Source organism: Triplophysa rosa, linkage group LG14 (assembly GCF_024868665.1).
Source record: "Triplophysa rosa linkage group LG14, Trosa_1v2, whole genome shotgun sequence".
NCBI lineage: Eukaryota > Metazoa > Chordata > Actinopteri > Cypriniformes > Nemacheilidae > Triplophysa > Triplophysa rosa.
This window is the reverse complement of record NC_079903.1, coordinates 15,019,821-15,040,092: the sequence shown is the minus strand read 5'-3', so window position 1 is coordinate 15,040,092 and position 20,272 is coordinate 15,019,821. Positions and strand designations below refer to the sequence as shown.

The 20,272-nt window shown below is 39.4% G+C and overlaps 3 protein-coding genes across 4 annotated transcripts in view; all 3 read left to right on the top strand.

The window, feature by feature from the left end:
• Positions 1-585: 585 nt before the first annotated feature.
• On the top strand, positions 586-12,318 carry wdr81 (WD repeat domain 81). Its single transcript, XM_057351328.1, has 12 exons — positions 586-823; positions 1,416-1,824; positions 2,122-5,612; positions 5,681-5,788; positions 5,872-6,065; positions 6,351-6,532; positions 6,710-6,875; positions 7,178-7,343; positions 7,441-8,265; positions 8,527-8,672; positions 9,335-9,517; positions 10,301-12,318. Exons 2-12 carry the CDS (start codon positions 1,463-1,465, stop codon positions 10,625-10,627), a joined length of 6,150 nt encoding a protein of 2,049 aa, XP_057207311.1. The 5' UTR covers positions 586-823; positions 1,416-1,462; the 3' UTR covers positions 10,628-12,318.
• serpinf2b (serpin peptidase inhibitor, clade F (alpha-2 antiplasmin, pigment epithelium derived factor), member 2b) lies at positions 12,130-15,555 on the top strand. 2 transcript variants are annotated; one of them, XM_057351329.1, is made up of 11 exons: positions 12,130-12,240; positions 12,418-12,487; positions 12,618-12,646; positions 13,025-13,096; positions 13,180-13,233; positions 13,321-13,609; positions 13,693-13,836; positions 14,034-14,222; positions 14,377-14,519; positions 14,634-14,838; positions 14,974-15,555. In XM_057351329.1, the coding sequence occupies exons 4-11, from the start codon at positions 13,040-13,042 to the stop codon at positions 15,306-15,308; spliced, it is 1,416 nt and encodes a 471-aa protein (XP_057207312.1). In that variant the 5' UTR covers positions 12,130-12,240; positions 12,418-12,487; positions 12,618-12,646; positions 13,025-13,039; the 3' UTR covers positions 15,309-15,555. The 2 variants fall into 2 exon arrangements, with proteins under 2 accessions (XP_057207312.1, XP_057207313.1); XM_057351330.1 differs by having other exon boundaries at positions 12,418-12,510.
• A 388-nt stretch (positions 15,556-15,943) lies between these two features.
• The window catches only part of rpa1 (replication protein A1), a 57,602-nt gene continuing 53,273 nt past the window's right edge, over positions 15,944-20,272 (top strand). Inside the window, exons 1-2 of the mRNA XM_057351066.1 lie at positions 15,944-16,103; positions 16,470-16,517. Of these exons, the coding sequence (XP_057207049.1) occupies positions 16,071-16,103; positions 16,470-16,517 (81 nt within the window). The 5' untranslated portion in view covers positions 15,944-16,070. The remainder of the gene's footprint in view (positions 16,104-16,469; positions 16,518-20,272) is intronic.

The following is a 20,272-nucleotide window of genomic DNA, read 5'->3' as shown; positions in this document are numbered from 1 at the left end:
TTAATTAACAAACCAAGTGATGCAATATTTAAAAAATTAAGATCAAGAAAATAAGATTATTCAGGTTATAAGAAATAAGAGACTGCATGTGTCATTTAATTGCAGGGACTTTAATTGCACTCACTTTCGATTTTGTTTTATTTTATTTGGTGAAACAAACAAATAAAAGTTTGTCTATAACTGTCTTATTGAGAGTGCTCGTTTTCAATTATAAAACATATTGCAACAAAATAGCTAGAGATCGCCATCTAGTGGATTAATGTAAGCAGTAGTTATTTGTAAGGGATGGTGTTCAGAGACGGTAAAAATCAAATGCCTTTATCACTAAGTGCTCAGAAAAAATGCTACTACTTTATTATGCTCTCCGTGTATATAATCAACTGTTATATTTACGCATATTTCTGGGACTTAAATTGATGTTCCAAAACATCATGCTGTCATGGAAAAAAACAATGGCATGGTTTATTATTAATTTAATTTAATAATTTAATTTAATCCATGCTACAGAGAACATTAGAATTTTACTTTATTTTATTTTGGTGACTTTTATTATGACACAATTCTTTGGGCTGAGAATGACAAAACTGAAGTCACGGGTCTGCGGGCGCACGCACAGAGATGAGAGTCACGTGAGGCTCAAAACTCACCACTATGGCTTCTGAAGACAACTAAATATTTTCGACTTCTCATAAAATTGTTGTGGTCTGATGTTGGTTCCGAAAGTATCAGAAATACATTGAAACATCCCGGAAGCATGGGACTTTGCAACGTGATAGCAGCTGATCCACAGCCCAGCTGCTGACAAGCTGCAAACACTACAGAGGTGAGCAACAACAACAGCAGATCAATCTCTTCTTTCTTCATGTTTGATTAACGGTAGTGGTTGTGTATATACATTTTCGAACCAGTTTGCCCAGTTATCCAATGTATAGAGGATTACTCTTGCGAATATGTAACTTAACTGTCGCGAAGTGACTGTTTCCTTGTTACAGTGTATTCAATGCAGTAAGAGGGGAACTTAAAATGTTGCAGAAATATTATCGTGTAACGTTAGCTCGACGGCGCCACATTTTATTGCACATTTTTATACCAGTAAAACATCATGTTATAACATACATTTATTCTTGGGAGTCATGATGTCTTGTTTGGTGACATCAGTATCCTTGACAAACCAACACTCACATTTACTGTGTTATTAAAATAATAATAAATAATATAAAATGATATTAAATTTTGATACACAATTTATTTGCTATTTAGTAGTTGTATCTAATTTTATTAACATTTCTCACAGAAATTATATATAATTATTGGACTGTTTGTTTTATGTAATCAGCTTATTTGGTATCCAGTCTACAGAGACAGACGTTTCTTGCTTTTTTGGAAAAAAAAGTGTCAAAACGGTTGTTTTTTAGCTTCTCATAGAGGTTTACAAGTACCACAGTTTGGTTAACTGAAAGAGATGATGGAGTGGTTAGCACCAGCATTGGAGAGGGATCTGGGTATTGATCCGCGACAGACTGGACCAAGTCAAAGACCCAATGAACAGGTGGTCCTAGTCCCAACTCGCTGGGTGATGGCCCTGAGAAACAAGAGAGTTACTCGCTGTGCCAAGTATGAGTGCTTCAGCGAAGGGGAAATCTGCACGCTTCTCCAGCGCTCTCAGATGAAATTGCCATCTGGATGGACACGTGTTTGTATCCAAGGTCTGAGGAAGCGTAAACTGGGATACCGATTAGCCAGGGAGCCGGGCTGCCACGGAGAGGGGCTCTCCCAGGACTCTTTCATTACTCTGATGCAAGAAGTATCTCAGTCTAATTTCAGGTACAACACTGTGTTCTTTTATTTTTTAAATGATAACTTAATTTTTAAGCCTTTTTTTGTAATGTAATCATTTGAAAAAAATATTACTATTAGTATTATTATTATTTGGAATATTACATGTTATTGTTTTTTAAACATTAAAGCTTTTATTATTGTTTTATGAATGAAAAAAAAGATTTTGTGCTTTACTTTTGTTTATTTATATAGGTATGTGTTCATATGAACATGTATATTAAGAAAAAACATGATTTATTGTTGAAATGTACTTTATCCTTCTGTTTATGTTTTTTCTCATAGAAATCTGTGGCGCGAAGCTTACAAAAATCATGTGCAACCATATGAAGATTCCATTGAGCAGACACCGGTATCGGCTATAGATGCTGTTCGCCAAGCCTTGCAGAAACTGTTTGGCTCCTGCTTTATCTCTACCGAGAGAATATCACCATCCCTATCTCCAGCCAAAGAGAAGGAGAAAGAGTCCCCATTTCCATCCGGCTGCTCAGCTTCCAAACAAAACACTGAAAGTTTGTGTCCCAATGTGCTCCCTGCAGAATGTTTGCTTGAGTCAGAGGAGGTTCTGTATGTGGTTCTTCCATACACACAGTACACAGTTCATGACATTGTCACCTACAGTCCAGCTAAGCTAGTGAACAGCAATGCCAAGGTATTGTTCATTTTGTACCAGCTGCTTATAGCTATGCGTGAATGTCATGCTTCTGGACTGTTGTGTGGGGAGCTCTCCTTACTAGACATTGCAGTCGATGAGCAACTTTGCAGTCGCCTTAAGATCTCATTGGCACATTATGAAAAGTTTGGAGAGTACAGGTATGCTGTGCCATCTGTGTTAGGAAGTCAAGGCCCAACAAGTGTTGTAGCAAACGACAATCAGAGTCATAACAGTGGTGTGGATGGACGTCTTTGTCAGAAGTGTCTCGATGAGCTCAAATCTCTGGTGCTAGACTGGACCCATGGCAGAGTCAGCAACTTCCACTATCTGATGGAATTAAACCGACTGGCTGGAAGACGTCAGGGAGACCCAAACTATCACCCGGTATTACCTTGGGTTGTTGATTTCATTGTGCCATATGGAAGGTTTCGTGACCTGAAGAAGTCAAAATTCCGTCTGAATAAGGGTGACAAACAGCTAGACTTCACTTATGAAATGACCAAAGAGGCTCTAGCAGCAGCTCATGGCAGTGGTGGAAGCCAATTTGTTTCGGATCATGGTGGGCCTGTAGGACCTGGTGGCTCAGGACAGTCAGATCATTTACATGTTCCCCATCATATCTCAGATGTCCTTTCAGATATCACCTATTACGTCTACAAAGCCAGACGAACACCCAAATCTGTACTGTGCAGCCATGTTCGTTCCCAGTGGGAGCCCAATGAATATCCAGCTAGTATGGAACGTATTCAGAGTTGGACGCCTGATGAATGCATCCCAGAATTCTACACAGATCCTTCTATATTTCGCTCCATCCACCCAGACATGCCAGACCTTGATGTACCTCCATGGTGTAACTCCTATGAGGAGTTTATTTCTGTGCATAGACAGTTGCTAGAAAGTCGAGAAGTGTCTCAGCAGTTGCACCATTGGATCGACTTAACTTTTGGCTACAAGCTATTAGGTAAAGAAGCTGTCAAAGCTAAGAATGTGTGCTTGCACTTGGTAGATAACCACACACATCTCACCAGCTATGGCGTGGTGCAACTGTTCGACCATCCTCACCCACCTCGTCTTGCACCTTACCAGTATTCACCTCCTGAACCTCCACACTTTGGTCCTGTCAATGTCACAACGTGGCAGATTCCCCCTCTTGAGACCATGGTGGATGGTGTGGATGGATTGGTCCCTGAAGCAACCGGATGTGAATCGAGTGGCTGGTCAGTGGTTGGCCGAGATGAAGACCTTGAGCAAGCAATGGAAGCCTTAGACCTGAGTGGGTCGACATCATCAGCTTCTGTTCCAATTGTTGTTCCTGGTGGAAAAACTGTTCTGGACAATGTGGCTTTGGCGGTTTCCCCCTCTCATGGCTCTTTCCCTGGTGAAACACCAGCAAGTGTCTCAAATACCTTAGGATCAGGCATTCGAGCATCCATGCTACAGAGACCAGCCTCCGTAAGTAAAAAACCAGAGGCTTCAAATTTGGAAGATTTTAAGATAAGCCTGCCAGATGGGTTCAAACCTTTGCAGCCTTTGGAAGAGTTAGAAAAGCTCAACAACTTTCTGGTTAAAGGGTTACATTCTCAAGTCCAACATAGAGCAGATGAACACACAATGAACAAAAAGGACTCGAGGCATTTTTTGTCATTCACAGACCTTTTCCAGAGAGATATGCAAGCCCTGGGTGTCCTCATTTCTGAGATTTTTTATTCGTCAAAACTTCGGGGATTGAGGCCAGGCACAAGCTTAAGTGATCGTTTTCAAGCTTGTTCGAAGCTGTGCTCTACAAACTTTCGTGATGTTCCACTACCACTCCATCATGCACTAGAGACTCTATTGCAAGACCACAAGCATCCTTCCAAGACATCCACCTTACACCAACAAGGATTGCCGTTTCTTTTCAGATATGACCCTATTTATGAAGGTCTTCCTCCACCAAACCCTTGGCAACTTCTAAATCCTATTCTGTCCCCCTTTCCCTTCCCAGCATATTTCCCAACACTGCACAGATTCATATTCTCCTATCATTCAAAAATGGAATCCATTAACAGTGTTCATGGTCGTGATATCGTGTTCAACCTATGGCAACAGCTAGAGACACTTCTAAAGGGTGACATCACAGCAGAGGGGCTTGAAATCCTTTTACCCTTTGTCCTGTCTTTGATGTTAGAGGAGTCCACTGCAGTATATGCCACCTGGTACCTATTTGAGCCCGTATCCAGGGTTCTTGGGCCTCGCAATGCCGCAAAGTATTTACTAAAGCCTCTAGTAGGGGTATACGAGAATCCCAGATGCCTTCGAGGTCGCTTTTACCTCTACACAGATTGCTTCGTGCTACAGCTTATTGTAAGATTGGGTCTACAGGCATTTCTTTCCAGTCTTCTTCCACATGTTCTGCAGGTAATCACAGGCTTTGAAAGCTGCACAGGTACAGGGTCTGAATGGGAGGGCCATAAGGTTTTAAGGGGAGCTGCCGGTGCCTTAGATGAGGAAGAGGAGGACTTTGAGTGTGGCGATGGCAGTTCGGCTACGGCTACATCCTCTAGTAAAGTTGGAGGAGCCAGTGGTGGTGGAAGTGCTGGAGTTGTTGGAGACCAAGGACTTGTGGATTACTCCTCAGGCATCAGTCTCAATGACCAGGTTTTTCTGAACGAAGGTGAGGACTTCCAGAATGGCTTTTACGTGAATAATAGCGCCTCCGGTGCCACAGCGAAACAGCAGAGCCAAAGCTCAGCAAACAAAGACCAAGACCAAGAATCTCTCAGTGTGGGGAAACTGAGCGACAAGAGTAGCGCCAGTGAGGTGTCTATTGGAGACCGTGCAAGTTTAAAGTCTGCTGACAGCAGTCAAGATCTAAAGCAAGCTAGTGATGGGGAGGATGGTGGAGAACTGGAGGATGAGGAGGCGACGGTGGAAGACAGAGAGGTTACAGTGCAGAGGGTTCCCAGTTTAGAAATGACTCTTTCAGGCTGCACAGAGGAGTCTGAGGCAACAGTGCCCACTCTTGAGGGGGATGTCATGAATGGAAGGGTGCACGGAGATGCTGAGAAGAACATGGTAGAGGAGGAGAATAATCATGATCCTTTAGAAGACTCTGAGGAGAAAGAACAAAAGATATTATTAGGTAAGTCAAAGATGTGTTGCATTTCTTATATTGCTAAAACTATATCTAAAAAAAATTTTGTTTTCCAGACACTGTTTGCAAAACTGTCAGGTGGCTGTCTGCAAAACTGGGGCCAACATTGACATCTCGATACATAGCTAGGAACCTGCTGCGACTCCTTACTACATGTTATATAGGTAAATGTTGTTTCCTGCATACTTATCCAGTAAGTGAAGTTCATGGATGCTTTTGGTTTTTAACATTTGTTGTATGTTTTAAGGGCCGGACAAACACCAGTTTGTGCTATCAGTGAATGAAGAAAATAGTCTTGAGAGTGTTGGAAGTGTGTACGAGAAGAAACCAGTTGTCGGGGACCAGACTGCACGACCTGTTCTTGAGTCTCTTATCTACATAGCACATCTCTATGGGGAACCTGTTTTGACCTACCAATATCTGCCTTATATTGGTTACCTGGTAAATTTCTGCATCTCTCTTTCTAGTCAGCTAAACAAAATACCAGTTGGAGACAAAGTGTTACTTGCATTAAGAATGATCATATAAGGCGTACTGTAGTTCTTACCTTAAATTAGGATCAAAAGCTTGCACAGGTTTTCTATGTGTAAAAGGTTGATTAATTTTTCTCAGAAACACTTTGAAGTGAGATAAAATGTGTTTGTAAATTGAGTGAAACCCTCAGTATTATTTGTGATTGACCCAACTTGTTTATTTCTTGTAATAATTTTTGCTTTAATGTTGCAGGTCTCTCCACCATCATCTTGTCGTTTGAACACCAGGAAGGAGGCAGGGCTTTTGGGCGCTGTAGTGCTTACTCAGAAGATTATAGTGTTCCTGTCAGACACAACTCTAATGGACATGCTAATGAAGATTAACCAGGATGTTCTGCTGCCTCTGCTGGATTTGTTAACTTCAGCAAAGATGGGGTAAATCCTTACATTAAAACTTAAAACCCCACACTAGAGCTACCCTGTGCTACATTTATGGTTTTAGTAGATTCTTTTATCCATACTTGCAGTACGGTGCATTCTAGGTCCTATGCATTTGATTGATTTGTTTCAGCTAAAATTAGCTTTTGTTATTTGATTTGTTTCTGTGTATAGATTTCCAAGTGGAGTGCAGACTCGTTCTGCTGTCTGTCTAAAGACTCTGAGTCTCATGGCACTGATCTGCCTGCGTATCGGCCGAGAGATGGTACAGCAGCACATGGCAGAGACCCTCTGCAGGTTCTTTCAGGTTTTCTCCTCGCTGCAAAGTCTTCAAAGTCAGGTAAGTCAGTCAACGCACAACATTGTAGTGTAAATACAATATATAATGTATGATGCAATATTCAGTATTTTAAAACAACTGTATGTGTTATTATTAAATAGATTTTTAGCCTCTCACTCCCTGAGTGCTGCAAAATAGTACTGCTTTCTGTTCAGAATGGTGTTTTTTTACCAATTAATGTTTTAGTTATGTTTACATTTTATGAGTTATGAAAAGTAACTTCCATAATTGATATAAATAATATATTTACTGTAAAACAAGCCTCGGAGCTTACAGTCTGATTTATTTATTTTGCTGTGCAGATGGGAAGTGCTCCATGTAGGGAGGTTGGTGACTGCACATACCTGAATGTGTGCTTTTCAGATGTAACAGAAGTTTCCTGTGAGCTCGGAGTCTTAGAAGAACTCCAAGCTGTGTTCAATCCTGAAATGGCTTATGCATCATACATTCCTTTCTACTGTCTCATTGGTAGGATACTTTTGTGCAGGGCAGCTTGATTCAAAACAATTGAAAAATGGATAAATTTGTTTTAATTCCATAAACTTTTGGAAACTTGTATTTTTAGGTGATGCTGCGATTCGCAAACTGGTTCCCAATCACGAGTTGGTTTGGAGCCTTGCTCAATCATATCATGAAAGAGCAAGTCCAGGTAGCCCAGAAGCTAACCCTGCTGGGGGACAGAAAACATCAACTGTGGGCTTATCTCCTAGCGTGGGCCGCCAGATGGGTCGCAGCCCATTCCCTGCTCCCTCCTCCACATCAACACCAGTAGGTGGAGACATTCTGCCAGAGTCAGGTACCTTTGGAAGCCATCTGGTGGGAAACCGCATCCAGGTACCTCAGGACACTGAAGCCTGTGGAAGTCCAAACCTGTCGTCTTCAGAAACATGGGGACGGCCCTTCGTTAGCCATGGTCCTGAGGCGAGTCTGGCCACCACTGCACTTTCCTCAACTGGACCTTCTTTCTCTCTTTCCTCCTCCTGGGTACTGGGCCCCACCCCAGAGGACAGCGCGCTTAAACAAGATCTCCCGCGCAGTAGCCGCTCTCTTCAGGGTAACTGGCTTGCATATTGGCAGTACGAAATCGGTCTCAACCAGCAGGACTCGCATTTCCACTTCCACCAAATCCGTCTTCAGAGTTTCCTGGGCCACTCAGGTACAGCTAAGTGTCTCGCACCACTAGCAGGGGAGGACTACTTCCTGTCAGGGAGTAAAGACAAAACGGTGAAGCTGTGGCCGCTTTATAACTATGGGGATGGCACACGAGAGGTTGAACCCCGGCTGACGTACACAGAGCATCGCAAGTCTGTGTTTTATGTTGGACAGCTGGAAGCTTTGCAGGAAGTGGTGAGCTGTGATGGCACTGTGCATCTCTGGGATCAATTCACAGGTGAGAAAATAAACAATAATTCATTTTAACATCTGACAACAAAGAGAGTTTAACCTATTCTTTAAGAAAAGGATATGAACTATTTGCATTTCTTAAAACGTGAAGTTTGACGTTTTACTTGTTCAATAGAATAATCGATACTAAAACTTCACATTATATAATCTCCACAGAGTGTTGTTTTTGTACAGATTGTTTTGACAGTGTCTGTCCGACTGACAGCTTTAACGTGATCTCTTGTTTAATTCCCACTCTTGTCACTAGGTAAGAATATACGTTGCAATGAGTCTCTGGATGGAAAGAACCCCATCACAGCTGTCACCACTATGCCGGCTCCTCACTGCAGTGTAGTGTTTGCTAGCGCCGATTCCGTCCTACGTTTCATAGACCCACGCAAACCTGGCCTGCAGGTACTATTGCTTTTCTCACTAACATTATTCTCCAGTTCCTCAATATCTCTTTAACACTACATGGCCAAAGGTATGTGGACTACTCCTTCCAGGGCCTTTAATTCCAAGACAAATGTTAATGATAGCATACAATGACATTCTGGAGAATTGTCTGCCCCAACATTGCGGCTACTGTTTGGGAAGAGGTGTTTTATGTTCCAGCATAAATACACCCTTGTGCACAAAGCAATGTTCATAAGTCTGATGTGAATGAAATTAGCTGACATGCACAAAGCCCAAACTTGAACCATATTAACCACCTTTGGGCTGAATTTGAACACAGATTGGAGGTTACGCTTAATCTTTGATGATCCACACAGAAACAAATTCCCACAGTCATGTTTCAACATCTACAATAGCACTGTACAGTCTTCCCAGTAGAGTGGGAGTTACTTTAGCAGTAAAGAAAGGACCAAGGCATTTCCCATAATTTGGAATTAATATTTAATACCCACACACGTGTATGGTGTTTGGATGTCCACATGCCTTTGTCTATATAGTGTATAAATCACTATCTTCATCCTCAGGGTATTCACAGTAGTGTGGAATGGGATGAATGATGTTTAAATCTATCCTGTAATTCTAATGTTTTAGTAAGTTGAGGTATGTTATTCCTTTAACAGCATGAGTTCCGTCTAGCCTGCAGTAACATGAGTGCTGGGCTGATCCGCTGCCTGGCCGTCAGTCCTGGTGGACGCACCATTGCGGCAGGTTTCTCCGCTGGATTCATAGTACTGCTGGATGCAAGAACAGGCCTTGTGCTGAGAGGTTGGCCCGCTCATGAGGGCGATATACTGCAAATGAGAGTAAGCATGCATGCATGCCATTAGTTAATGTGTAATGTGGGAACGTGCATGCAACGGCAGGCTCTGAAGTTTTCTTTGCATGTAAACAAACATTGTGTTGGTGTGGTTTATGTGTCAATATTATGTAGTAATAATTATAAGGTTACACACACTATTTGAAAAACCTAGAAATATTAGGGAGAATTTACAAATGGTGATTGTATAACATAATTATATAATTTATTATACAATTATATAATAAATGTATACTTTTTGCTCTGTGAAATGTCCTGTTGTATAGAATTGTATAAAAAAAGTAATTTGATCTAATTGTACTTTATTGAAAAGTCAAAACAGAAAAGTCTGTTAATTTAATTAATCAAAATCTACGTTAGCCCTGAATCATGAAGGTCTGGATGATGACCTGGATGAAGGTCTGACATGAATGATTCACGTCAGTACTTCAGCTTTTGTACAATGAGTAAGTTGTACCCTTTTGGTTTGTTCAAGAACTGTCAACAAGAAACCAAAACTAAGCAAACTTTATTGAACCCTGATTTGTGGAGTCAAAGGTCTGTCTCTACCCCCAGAGGCCCATGTTTTGGGCAAATACAGAAATGAGTTACTCATTAGGACCAGTACTATCAGCCCTCCATGTTACTGCACATGACCTAGACTTTTATTTGCCTTTTTTTGACGACTGCATATCAGAACGTGAACCAATATCAGACTTAAAACCAATGCAGATTTTAAACTGATTTTCTTGCTATCCATTACTTCATGAATGTGTTTGTTGTTTTGTAGGCAGCAGAGGGAAATTTACTGATAAGCTCCTCTTCAGATCACACATTGACCGTTTGGAAAGATGTGGAGCACAAGCCACTGCACCAGTACAGAACCCCATCTGACCCTATTCATGCGTTTGATCTTTATGGTGCTGAAATTGTGGCAGGCACTGTCGCCAACAAGATCGGTGTATACTCCATTCTGGACAACACATCCAGCCTGGCAGGATCCACCAAGCTCAGCACAGAGAACTTTCGTGGTACGCTCACGAGTCTTTCTGTACTGCCCACCAGGAGGCTTTTGCTGCTCGGCTCGGATAATGGTGCCATCAGGCTGCTGGCTTAAATGAACTCTTCAGGCTCTTGTATTGTGCTTTTTCAGAGAAATATATTCTTGCTGTTCCACCATTGGCTTTTTCCCCAGAGTGAAACAACTTGCCAACCATGCACAATGAGATCTCAGAGGGAACAAGAGTGATATTTCCATTTTAACCTCGCTAAAGAGAACTTAAAACCTCACTTTTGTAAGTGACCGAAACGGATTGCCAATATTAATTCATACAATCAATTTTTTAACCATTTTTAGGGCTCACGCAAAACTGCACTAGCTGCTCTATGTAATAATTAACTCTGTAAATCCTTTTCAAAATGAAAATTGTATGATGAATTGTTGAGATTAGCTGCTCAGGACCCAAGTGTGGTTATAGTGTAGTGTTTACACTTTTCCATAATGAGTGAACTCTCCTAAAACAACAACACTGCGAGAATCACAGGTCAGACTGTGTTAATCACATCATATGCATTCGATTCACTGGATTTGCAACTATGCATTGTTCACGAGACATTTGTAGTGCTCCATATTTGGCACCTTTTTCTATATAACTTCTATATAATTTCTGCATTCACATCAATGGAGCATACACAGTTGTGATCAAAATGTGACCTTGGTCAAGTCCAATGACTTGTCACTCTGTTACTGTACAGTACACTGAATTTGAGTGCAAACTCCAGATATGCAATGGATCCTGAGTTTGGACCCTCTAACATTTAAAAAGTATCTACTGCTAGAATATATGGATCAATTTGATGCCGTATTAACCTTGGATGATGTAATTTACCATTGTTTGTCACATGAACCCCTTGTCAAATTACATTTTACATGGAAATATGTATGTTTGTATATACATAACATATATATATATATGTATCTATGTACAGTATATCTTTTTGAGCCTAATGCGTATCTATAATAATACTTTGATGCAGCATCTGCTTCAGTAGGTCAACTACAGTAGATATGAACTCTAGAAATTACCCAGTTTAAATTATTATGAGAATTCCTAATTTTAAACCACATTATATAACTCTGTAACCCAGAAACTGGGTTTGATAACATTGGCTTTTCAATTTGATTCAAGCCTAGATAATTAATGGTTGTGAAAATCTGAAACTGGGCAATGTTACATTCTGTATGAGTAAGTATGTCCTTTCACACTGTGTACTATTTTAAGTATTTCAAAATCCAGTTAGCTGAATTTTACTTAAGCTTCTTGATATTGACAAAATGCTAAAACTGTTCAAACATCTGTCTAATAGAGCAAACGGGTTGTCTGAAGTAACACTGGCCAAGTATTTTTTTCTTTTTTACTTTTAAATAGACTTTTCTATATACTCACTAAAATGAGCATTTCAATGATTTAAAGTAAAAGAAAATGATCAGAAATGTGTCTGTTTTTTTACACAATTGATATGTTGCAGCTGCAGCGAGTTGATTGACCTACTTGTTCAGATGATTGCTTTTGCTTTTAGATGTGTTTGCTTGAAAGCACAAGAGATGTTACTCGAATAGGCTAAAGTCCGTTATGCATTTCAACTGATCTTAATTTAGGAGATTTTAGCAGATGTCTGCGCACAACCCGAGGTAACGGCGAAGACGGCACTGGTTTATTTCTCTGGCATGTAAGATCAGCAATATAAAAGACCTCTATCCAATAAAACCTTATAATAAATGTATTGGCAATGCTGGGTTGTCATCTCCTCCTCATTAATCTCCCGCTGATCTCCACACATTGTTAGCAGTGAGATTATGTGGCTCAGCAAACTAGCGTATGAGTTTATATTATCTATCTCATTTAGACTCCTCGCAGATCAACACGCTCGAGTTCGACATTTGACCCTTCAGTATTTACATATAGGCTATGAAGAGGTGGGTACTAGGAGCTATATGAGGTAAAGATCAATGAAAGTTGAAATGTAACTGCTTACGGCAACACAGCCAACCCTTGCAGCAAAGAATTTTCCCATTGCCTATTTGATGTGTTTCTTTCCCAAATCAGGGCTGGATCCCACATTGGAGATTTGCACGGTAAACTTGCGGTTTTGCTCCGTTAAATACTTTTACATTTTCGTGTAGACATGTTTTTAAATCCATTTATATATTGCTTTTAGCCTGAAGCTTTAAACAAAATTAGAATGTTTAAACAGAATTGTGCAATGGCTAGCAGACCTTTAGCCATGTAAAGGATATTGGTTATTTGACTCAATGTTTTCCTCAAGGAGTGAATTTCAAAATATACTTACTATACTAAAATATACTATTTTAAAAAGTGGTCTGTTTACCAGTTAATCCTAATATTCTAGACGCCACATCTACAGTGTGTGTGAATATGTGTCCGTAAACACACATAATTGATACTGTTTTAAAATACTGTATAAATTGTGCTTCTTTCTTTTTGGTTTTTAGATTAACTGCTAGAACATGAACCTGTGTTGTCTGATATTCCTCATCCTCTGTTATGCCATGCGGGGCTGGACGGTAAATCACGAAAATCTTACTTTTTAATGCGCCATAATACAAGTTCCATAACATTCAAATGCCCTGAATTGACCCTTTTGCAGGAAGATGCCATTGAATCCGACGATGGACCGCTGACGACTAGTATACCAGGATCAGTAAGATCTCACAATGCCAAGTGTCGCTTTATTGAAGGTATACACATGCTGAGACCTTTGCCGCTTTCATCACATTGTCCTTCTCAGGATTGGAAGGACGATCCTGACCACCTCGTAGCAGAAGCACTCACAGTTGCTCCAGATGACCTGGAAACAGATGTTCCCACTCCCGGGCAGAAAGATGGCTCCTCTGAGGAGGATCTCGATACACTTTGTGATGGTGTATTGACCAGCCAGCAGATTAAGCGGGCTGTAGGCAACGGCATTATGAAGCTTGGACTTTCGTATTTAGAAAGCTTGAAGCCCAGCCCTGAGCTGCCCAATGTCATAATCTCACCTCTAAGTTTGTCTGTAGCATTGTCACAGCTAATGTTGGGTAAGTTCTGAAATAATGATTCCAGTTCATCTAGATATTCATATGAGCTGGGTTCTTGAGATGCTTGTTGCTCTGAATCTCAGGAGCGACGAACGAGACTGAGGAGCTGCTTCTACATCATCTGCATGCTGATGAACTGCCCTGCTACCACACTGCCCTCAGCACCCTCCTGCGTAACTTTCAAAAGAAAAGTCTGGCTATTGCCAGCCGCATCTATCTCCAAACTGGTGAGATTCACATACACGCACATTTACCAACCATACAAATGCCAATACAAATTATATACAGTGTTGGAGATTCACTTTGTTGGAATTCTGTGCATCTCAGGAAAGCAAAAACCATACACCATAGCTCCTTTAAATTATCTTTTAGTATCATGAGCAGTTCATTTCAACTGTGAACAATTTTTTTTTTTTTTTCTCAGGATTTGAACCAAAACCGGAATTTATGGAGGATTCTCTGAAGCTGTATGACTCGGAACCTGGCACTTTGAGCACTGTTGATGAGGTCAATGAATGGGTTAAGAAAGCCACAAATGGGCACATTTCAGAGTTTTTGGCCAGTCTTCCTGCCAACACTGTTATGATGCTCATCAATGCTATGCACTTCAAAGGTCAGAACAAACACTTGTTAACAACCTTGCAGATCAGTGAACCTTGTCTTGCATGACTCACATCTGTTGCATTATACTCTGCTTGTTATTTCACTAAATCAAATTAGATACTAGAGCTAAGGAGTGCAAGTGAGTCAATGTTTTTCTGTGACAGGAGAGTGGCTCACCCGCTTTGATCCTAAATTCACGTCCAATGAGTTCTTCTACGTAGATGGAAACCAAATTGTCAATGTGGACATGATGCTTGGTGTAAAGTACCCTCTCAGCGTTTTCACCCATCTTGAGCTGGATGCCCAGGTCCTTTTCATCTCTTTCAACTTTTCATCTTAATAAATGCATTTAGATGTTGTTTTAATAATGGTTGAAATCTTGATGTTTCACTATTTGTGCTTTTGTCTCTTGTGACTGCAGGTTGCTCGATTCCCCTTTAAATTTGACAGGAGTCTTCTGGTGGTCATGCCAACATCTGGACAAGTAAACATGTCAGCCATCGTAGCTAAGTTCAATATCTCAGATGTTTACACTCGGTTTCCACGAGAGAGAAACATGCCGGTCAAACTCCCGAAATTCAAGCTTGAATTCAACCAGGACCTCAAAGACGCCATGACAAGCATGGGTAAGAATTCCCTTCAAATCCATGTACATAATGACTAATTTCTAAAGTATTTACAACAACAAGGTAATCCAAGAAGATATCTAACTCTGTATTAACACATTTATATATTCTAACAAATATATAATTTCAACCCAGGTCTAGGAATGCTGTTTGGTAAACCAAAGCTGAGTCGTATCTCCGATGACCCATTGTTTGTGTCCAGTGTGCAACATATGTCCAGTGTTGAGATAAATGAAGAAGGGGCAGAGGCTGCTGCAGCAACAAGTGTGATCATATCACGTTCCAACCTTTCATTTACAGTCAATCAGCCATTTTTCTTCGCCATAATGGATGATTCAAGTCAAACGCCATTATTCATGGGAGTCATTACAAACCCCAACCCTGGAGCATCCACTATAGTTACAAGCCCAGGCGATTCTGATAAAAAAGGCTTTAGTGATGACAAGCCTTTCGATGTTCCTCCAAAGTAAAATCTTTTCACACCATTTGCAGAATTAGTTCATGAGAGATCTTTGTCTGTGCAGTTGATTCCCACTGGGAGGTGAATAAAGGACAACATCTTACAAAGGAAAATAAACCTTACAGATAGATTGACATTTCTGCCCCATTTGAATTGTTGTTTTCCAAATGTTTTAATCCCATAAAAACTTTTTTATTCATTCTTGGGTTTTTTTTGGTTTTACAAACATAATAATTTTTCACAACAATTACATTTAAATAAAGCAAACTTGTTGCCAAATTCTGTGTGTCTAAACCTTTACGACGTGTCAACACTTGCTGTATTCACTTTTTATTGCTCAAAGCTTCAGCAGTCAATGTCTGAAGATTTACAGACACCACATTCTCTATAAAATAAGTAACTGTTATAAGAAAATAAGTTAAATCCTCCACTACACGGTTTAACTTTATTTTTTGTTATTAAATCTAAACCAAAATATTTAACTTTTCCACATATATTGCTTTTTAAAATAAGTGATCTGTGATGGGCTTTAAAAATGTACATTTATGTTTGTAAACTGACAACAACAAACAGTTAAAGACTGCACATGGCGCCATGTAACGTATTTTGATATTTAGCGGAAACAGGAAACACGTCACCGCGTGTCGCGCACTTTCGCGGGTTTGGGGAAAGTTGGCGCGAGGAGAGCTAGCGGTAACGCAGACTGGTGCGCTCTTGATCTATTTTAACTGAAACATTCAGTCTCGAAGTAAAACCCGTCATTAAAGAAAACATGACGGTCAAACTGTCAGAGGGGGCAATAGAGGTAAGAATCACAACACGCTCTGTTACAGACTTTTGCTAACCTTACGTTAGCTAACTTAGCCAGCGAATTTTTATCTTCTAAGTTAGTTTCAAACAGGTTTAAATATGTTTATTGATAATGTTAAAAGTTGTTAGCGTTCCCCTGTTTGCATGTTTTCACGGTATTCAGTTATTTAATGAAGTTGCAAGCCCTGACTTGTCAACACAGTAGGACACTAATGTAAAGTTTGATAGTGCAATTGAAGATATATCCTACGTTATCTTTGAACTCTGGTTTTATGTTGACCATGTATTGTGAAGCAATTTTGTTAATTTGATTTATAAAACATGGGCTTTCCGTTGTGCATGATGTGTTCTTTGTTTTTAGTCCCTGACTAAAGGAACGGATGTCAGCAGCCCTGTTCTTCAAGTGGTGGTAAATGTCGATTTTAAAATTATTAATAAACCACTTATCGTTTATCATATCACTATGCGAGTGTAATGATGGGACAAACTCTTGGGTGCATGCTATGGCACAACAATATAAGTGTTAACATTCATTTCACCAAATTTTATGAGAACTAACATGAGAACACAATGGCAGTTTAAGTATACGGTATTAGTCTATTCACATGTATTTGTATTGTGCTTTTTTACAGTACACTTTGTTTAAAGCAGCTTTACAGAGAAGCATAGATAGTTTGTATACCCAATATATAGCTGCCTGCAACCCAATAGTTTCACTGCGGTCAGGCCAGCCTCCACTTTGAAAATGACTGTCAAGCCAGCCCTCACGGTGGTTTTCTGTGCGCGCATATATGACAGATTGCGGTAGGAGCGCGGGAGGACAAATTTCAAAATAAAAGCGTTTTCGCACACTATCATTTGCTAGTGTTTTTCCGATGGCGAGTGATGTTGCTAGTGCAATGAGAGATTATGTTAAACGGTTGCTATGTAGTTTCTATGATGTTCTGGGTGATTTCTAGGCCGTTGATGAGGTATTTTGGTGGTTGTAAGAGTGTTGCTATGAGGTTTGTGTGGCGTTCTCTGTGTGGTTGCTAGGTCGTTGCTAAGGCATTCTGGTGGTTGGTTTTGGCCTAGTGGGGAAGTTGTGGCCTGGTGGTTAGAGAGTCAGACTCAGACCATAACTGACCATGAAATAACTAAAAATAACTGACAAATAGATAACTTTTAATACACAATATCAGGACAATCTGATGTGGTGTTTTTAAGTAAAAGTCCCCTGAATATCCTATATACACTGTTTTTTCCTATATGTTCAGATAGGTGTTAAAAAAAAACTACCTGTTTTGTGAAAGTGATTTCACCTCAATTCATAGTACACCATCTCAGATTGTCCATCTACAATATCAGGACATCTGATGTGGTGTTTTTAATAAAAGTCCCCTGAATATCCTAAATACAGTGTTTTTTATATGTTCAGATAGGTGTTAAAAAAACTACCAGTATTGTGAAATGTGATTTCACCTCAGAATCATAGTATACCATCTCAGATTGTCCATCATACAATATCGGGACGTCTGATGTGGTGTTTTTAAATAAAAGTCCCCTGAATATCCTATATACACTGTTTTTTCCTATATGTTCAGATAGGTTTTAAAAAAAAACTACCTGTTTTGTGAAAGTGATTTCACCTCAGAATCATAGTACACCATCTCAGATTGTCCATCGTACAATATCAGGACAGTCTGATGTGGTGTTTTTAAATAAAAGTCCCCTGAATATCCTATATACACTGTTTTTTCCTATATGTTCAGATAGGTTTTAAAAAAAAACTACCTGTTTTGTGAAAGTGATTTCACCTCAGAATCATAGTACACCATCTCAGATTGTCCATCGTACAATATCAGGACAGTCTGATGTGGTGTTTTTAAATAAAAGTCCCCTGAATATCCTATATACACTGTTTTTTCCTATATGTTCAGATAGGTTTTAAAAAAAAACTACCTGTTTTGTGAAAGTGATTTCACCTCAGAATCATAGTACACCATCTCAGATTGTCCATCGTACAATATCAGGACAGTCTGATGTGGTGTTTTTAAATAAAAGTCCCCTGAATATCCTATATACACTGTTTTTTCCTATATGTTCAGATAGGTTTTAAAAAAAAACTACCTGTTTTGTGAAAGTGATTTCACCTCAGAATCATAGTACACCATCTCAGATTGTCCATCGTACAATATCAGGACAGTCTGATGTGGTGTTTTTAAATAAAAGTCCCCTGAATATCCTATATACACTGTTTTTTCCTATATGTTCAGATAGGTGTTAAAAAAAAACTACCTGTTTTGTGAAAGTGATTTCACCTCAGAATCATAGTACACCATCTCAGATTGTCCATCGTACAATATCAGGACAGTCTGATGTGGTGTTTTTAAATAAAAGTCCCCTGAATATCCTATATACACTGTTTTTTCCTATATGTTCAGATAGGTTTTAAAAAAAAACTACCTGTTTTGTGAAAGTGATTTCACCTCAGAATCATAGTACACCATCTCAGATTGTCCATCGTACAATATCAGGACAGTCTGATGTGGTGTTTTTAAATAAAAGTCCCCTGAATATCCTATATACACTGTTTTTTCCTATATGTTCAGATAGGTTTTAAAAAAAAACTACCTGTTTTGTGAAAGTGATTTCACCTCAGAATCATAGTACACCATCTCAGATTGTCCATCGTACAATATCAGGACAGTCTGATGTGGTGTTTTTAAATAAAAGTCCCCTGAATATCCTATATACACTGTTTTTTCCTATATGTTCAGATAGGTTTTAAAAAAAAACTACCTGTTTTGTGAAAGTGATTTCACCTCAGAATCATAGTACACCATCTCAGATTGTCCATCGTACAATATCAGGACAGTCTGATGTGGTGTTTTTAAATAAAAGTCCCCTGAATATCCTATATACACTGTTTTTTTCTATATGTTCAGATAGGTGTTAAAAGGAAACTACCTGTTTTGTGAAAGTGATTTCACCTCAGAATCATAGTACACCATCTCAGATTGTCCATCATACAATATCAGGACTGTCTGATGTGGTGTTTTTAAATAAAAGTCCCCTGAATAACCTATATACACTGTTTTTTCCATATGTTCAGATGGTGTTAAAAGGAAACTACCTGTTTTGTGAAATGATTTCACTTCAGAATCATAGTACACCATCTGAGATTGGCACCATTAATTTTCAGGACGTATGATGTGGTGTTTTATATTTAAATGCCTTCAAAATGTCTCATACATGCATCTTCTACATTTTCAGTTGTTAAAGGGAAACTTATTTCCAAGAAAATAATTCCATTATAATCTGACAATTTCGTTTATGTGTTTTTATTCACTGCTGAGGGGATGGATTCCTTAACATACCCTCACGTCAAATGTCCAGAATTTAAGTCATTTTTTGTGAATTTTTGTACCGAAAATGTGTCCTTTTAAATAACTGCCAATAATTAGGATCATGGGCGTCGGAAGCACGAAAAATATGAGTGCAAAACGACACTACTTAGTGGCACAGTAAGACGTGTGACATGTTAGTTTTGACGCTATCAATCAGTTCGAATCCACCTTTCGCCAAACTAACTGCTACATTTTCAGATATCATACGTACAGGCATTTATTTTTCAACGTTTTTATTTTGTGCATGTTTTACGACGCATGATCTCACAGCATGCCATTGTCAACTTTAGTCATATAAAATAATCCGCCCCCCAAAAAATTGTTGACAGTGAAAATGCCGAGTGGCTATGTTTAACAGAGACCAGTGAGAAAGAGCTGTGCAAGTAAACCTGACTCCACAATTTCAAGAATTTTTCTATCGACAGACAGTTCGTTACAGCGCTCGTCTCCCATTCCGGACAGATCTGGTTCGAGATCCGCTCGGAGCAATTATCATTTGGAAAACCACTAGCCACAGTATCAAGTCCTGTTTATAACATAATAGTTTATCATTTATCAATTTATTATTTATTATATTTATTAAAGTTGAATGATTTATAGTTTTACAGACCTCACTAATTTTCAAACCCTGTCTACGACCATGAAACGGCTAACCTTAGGTAATACTAGAGTCAAGGGAATTCATGTGTTAAAACTGCCCAGGTTAACTACATGTTAGTGAATGTTTGTACGTTAATGTATTAATTAACACCTCAAAGTAAAACTTACCAAATGG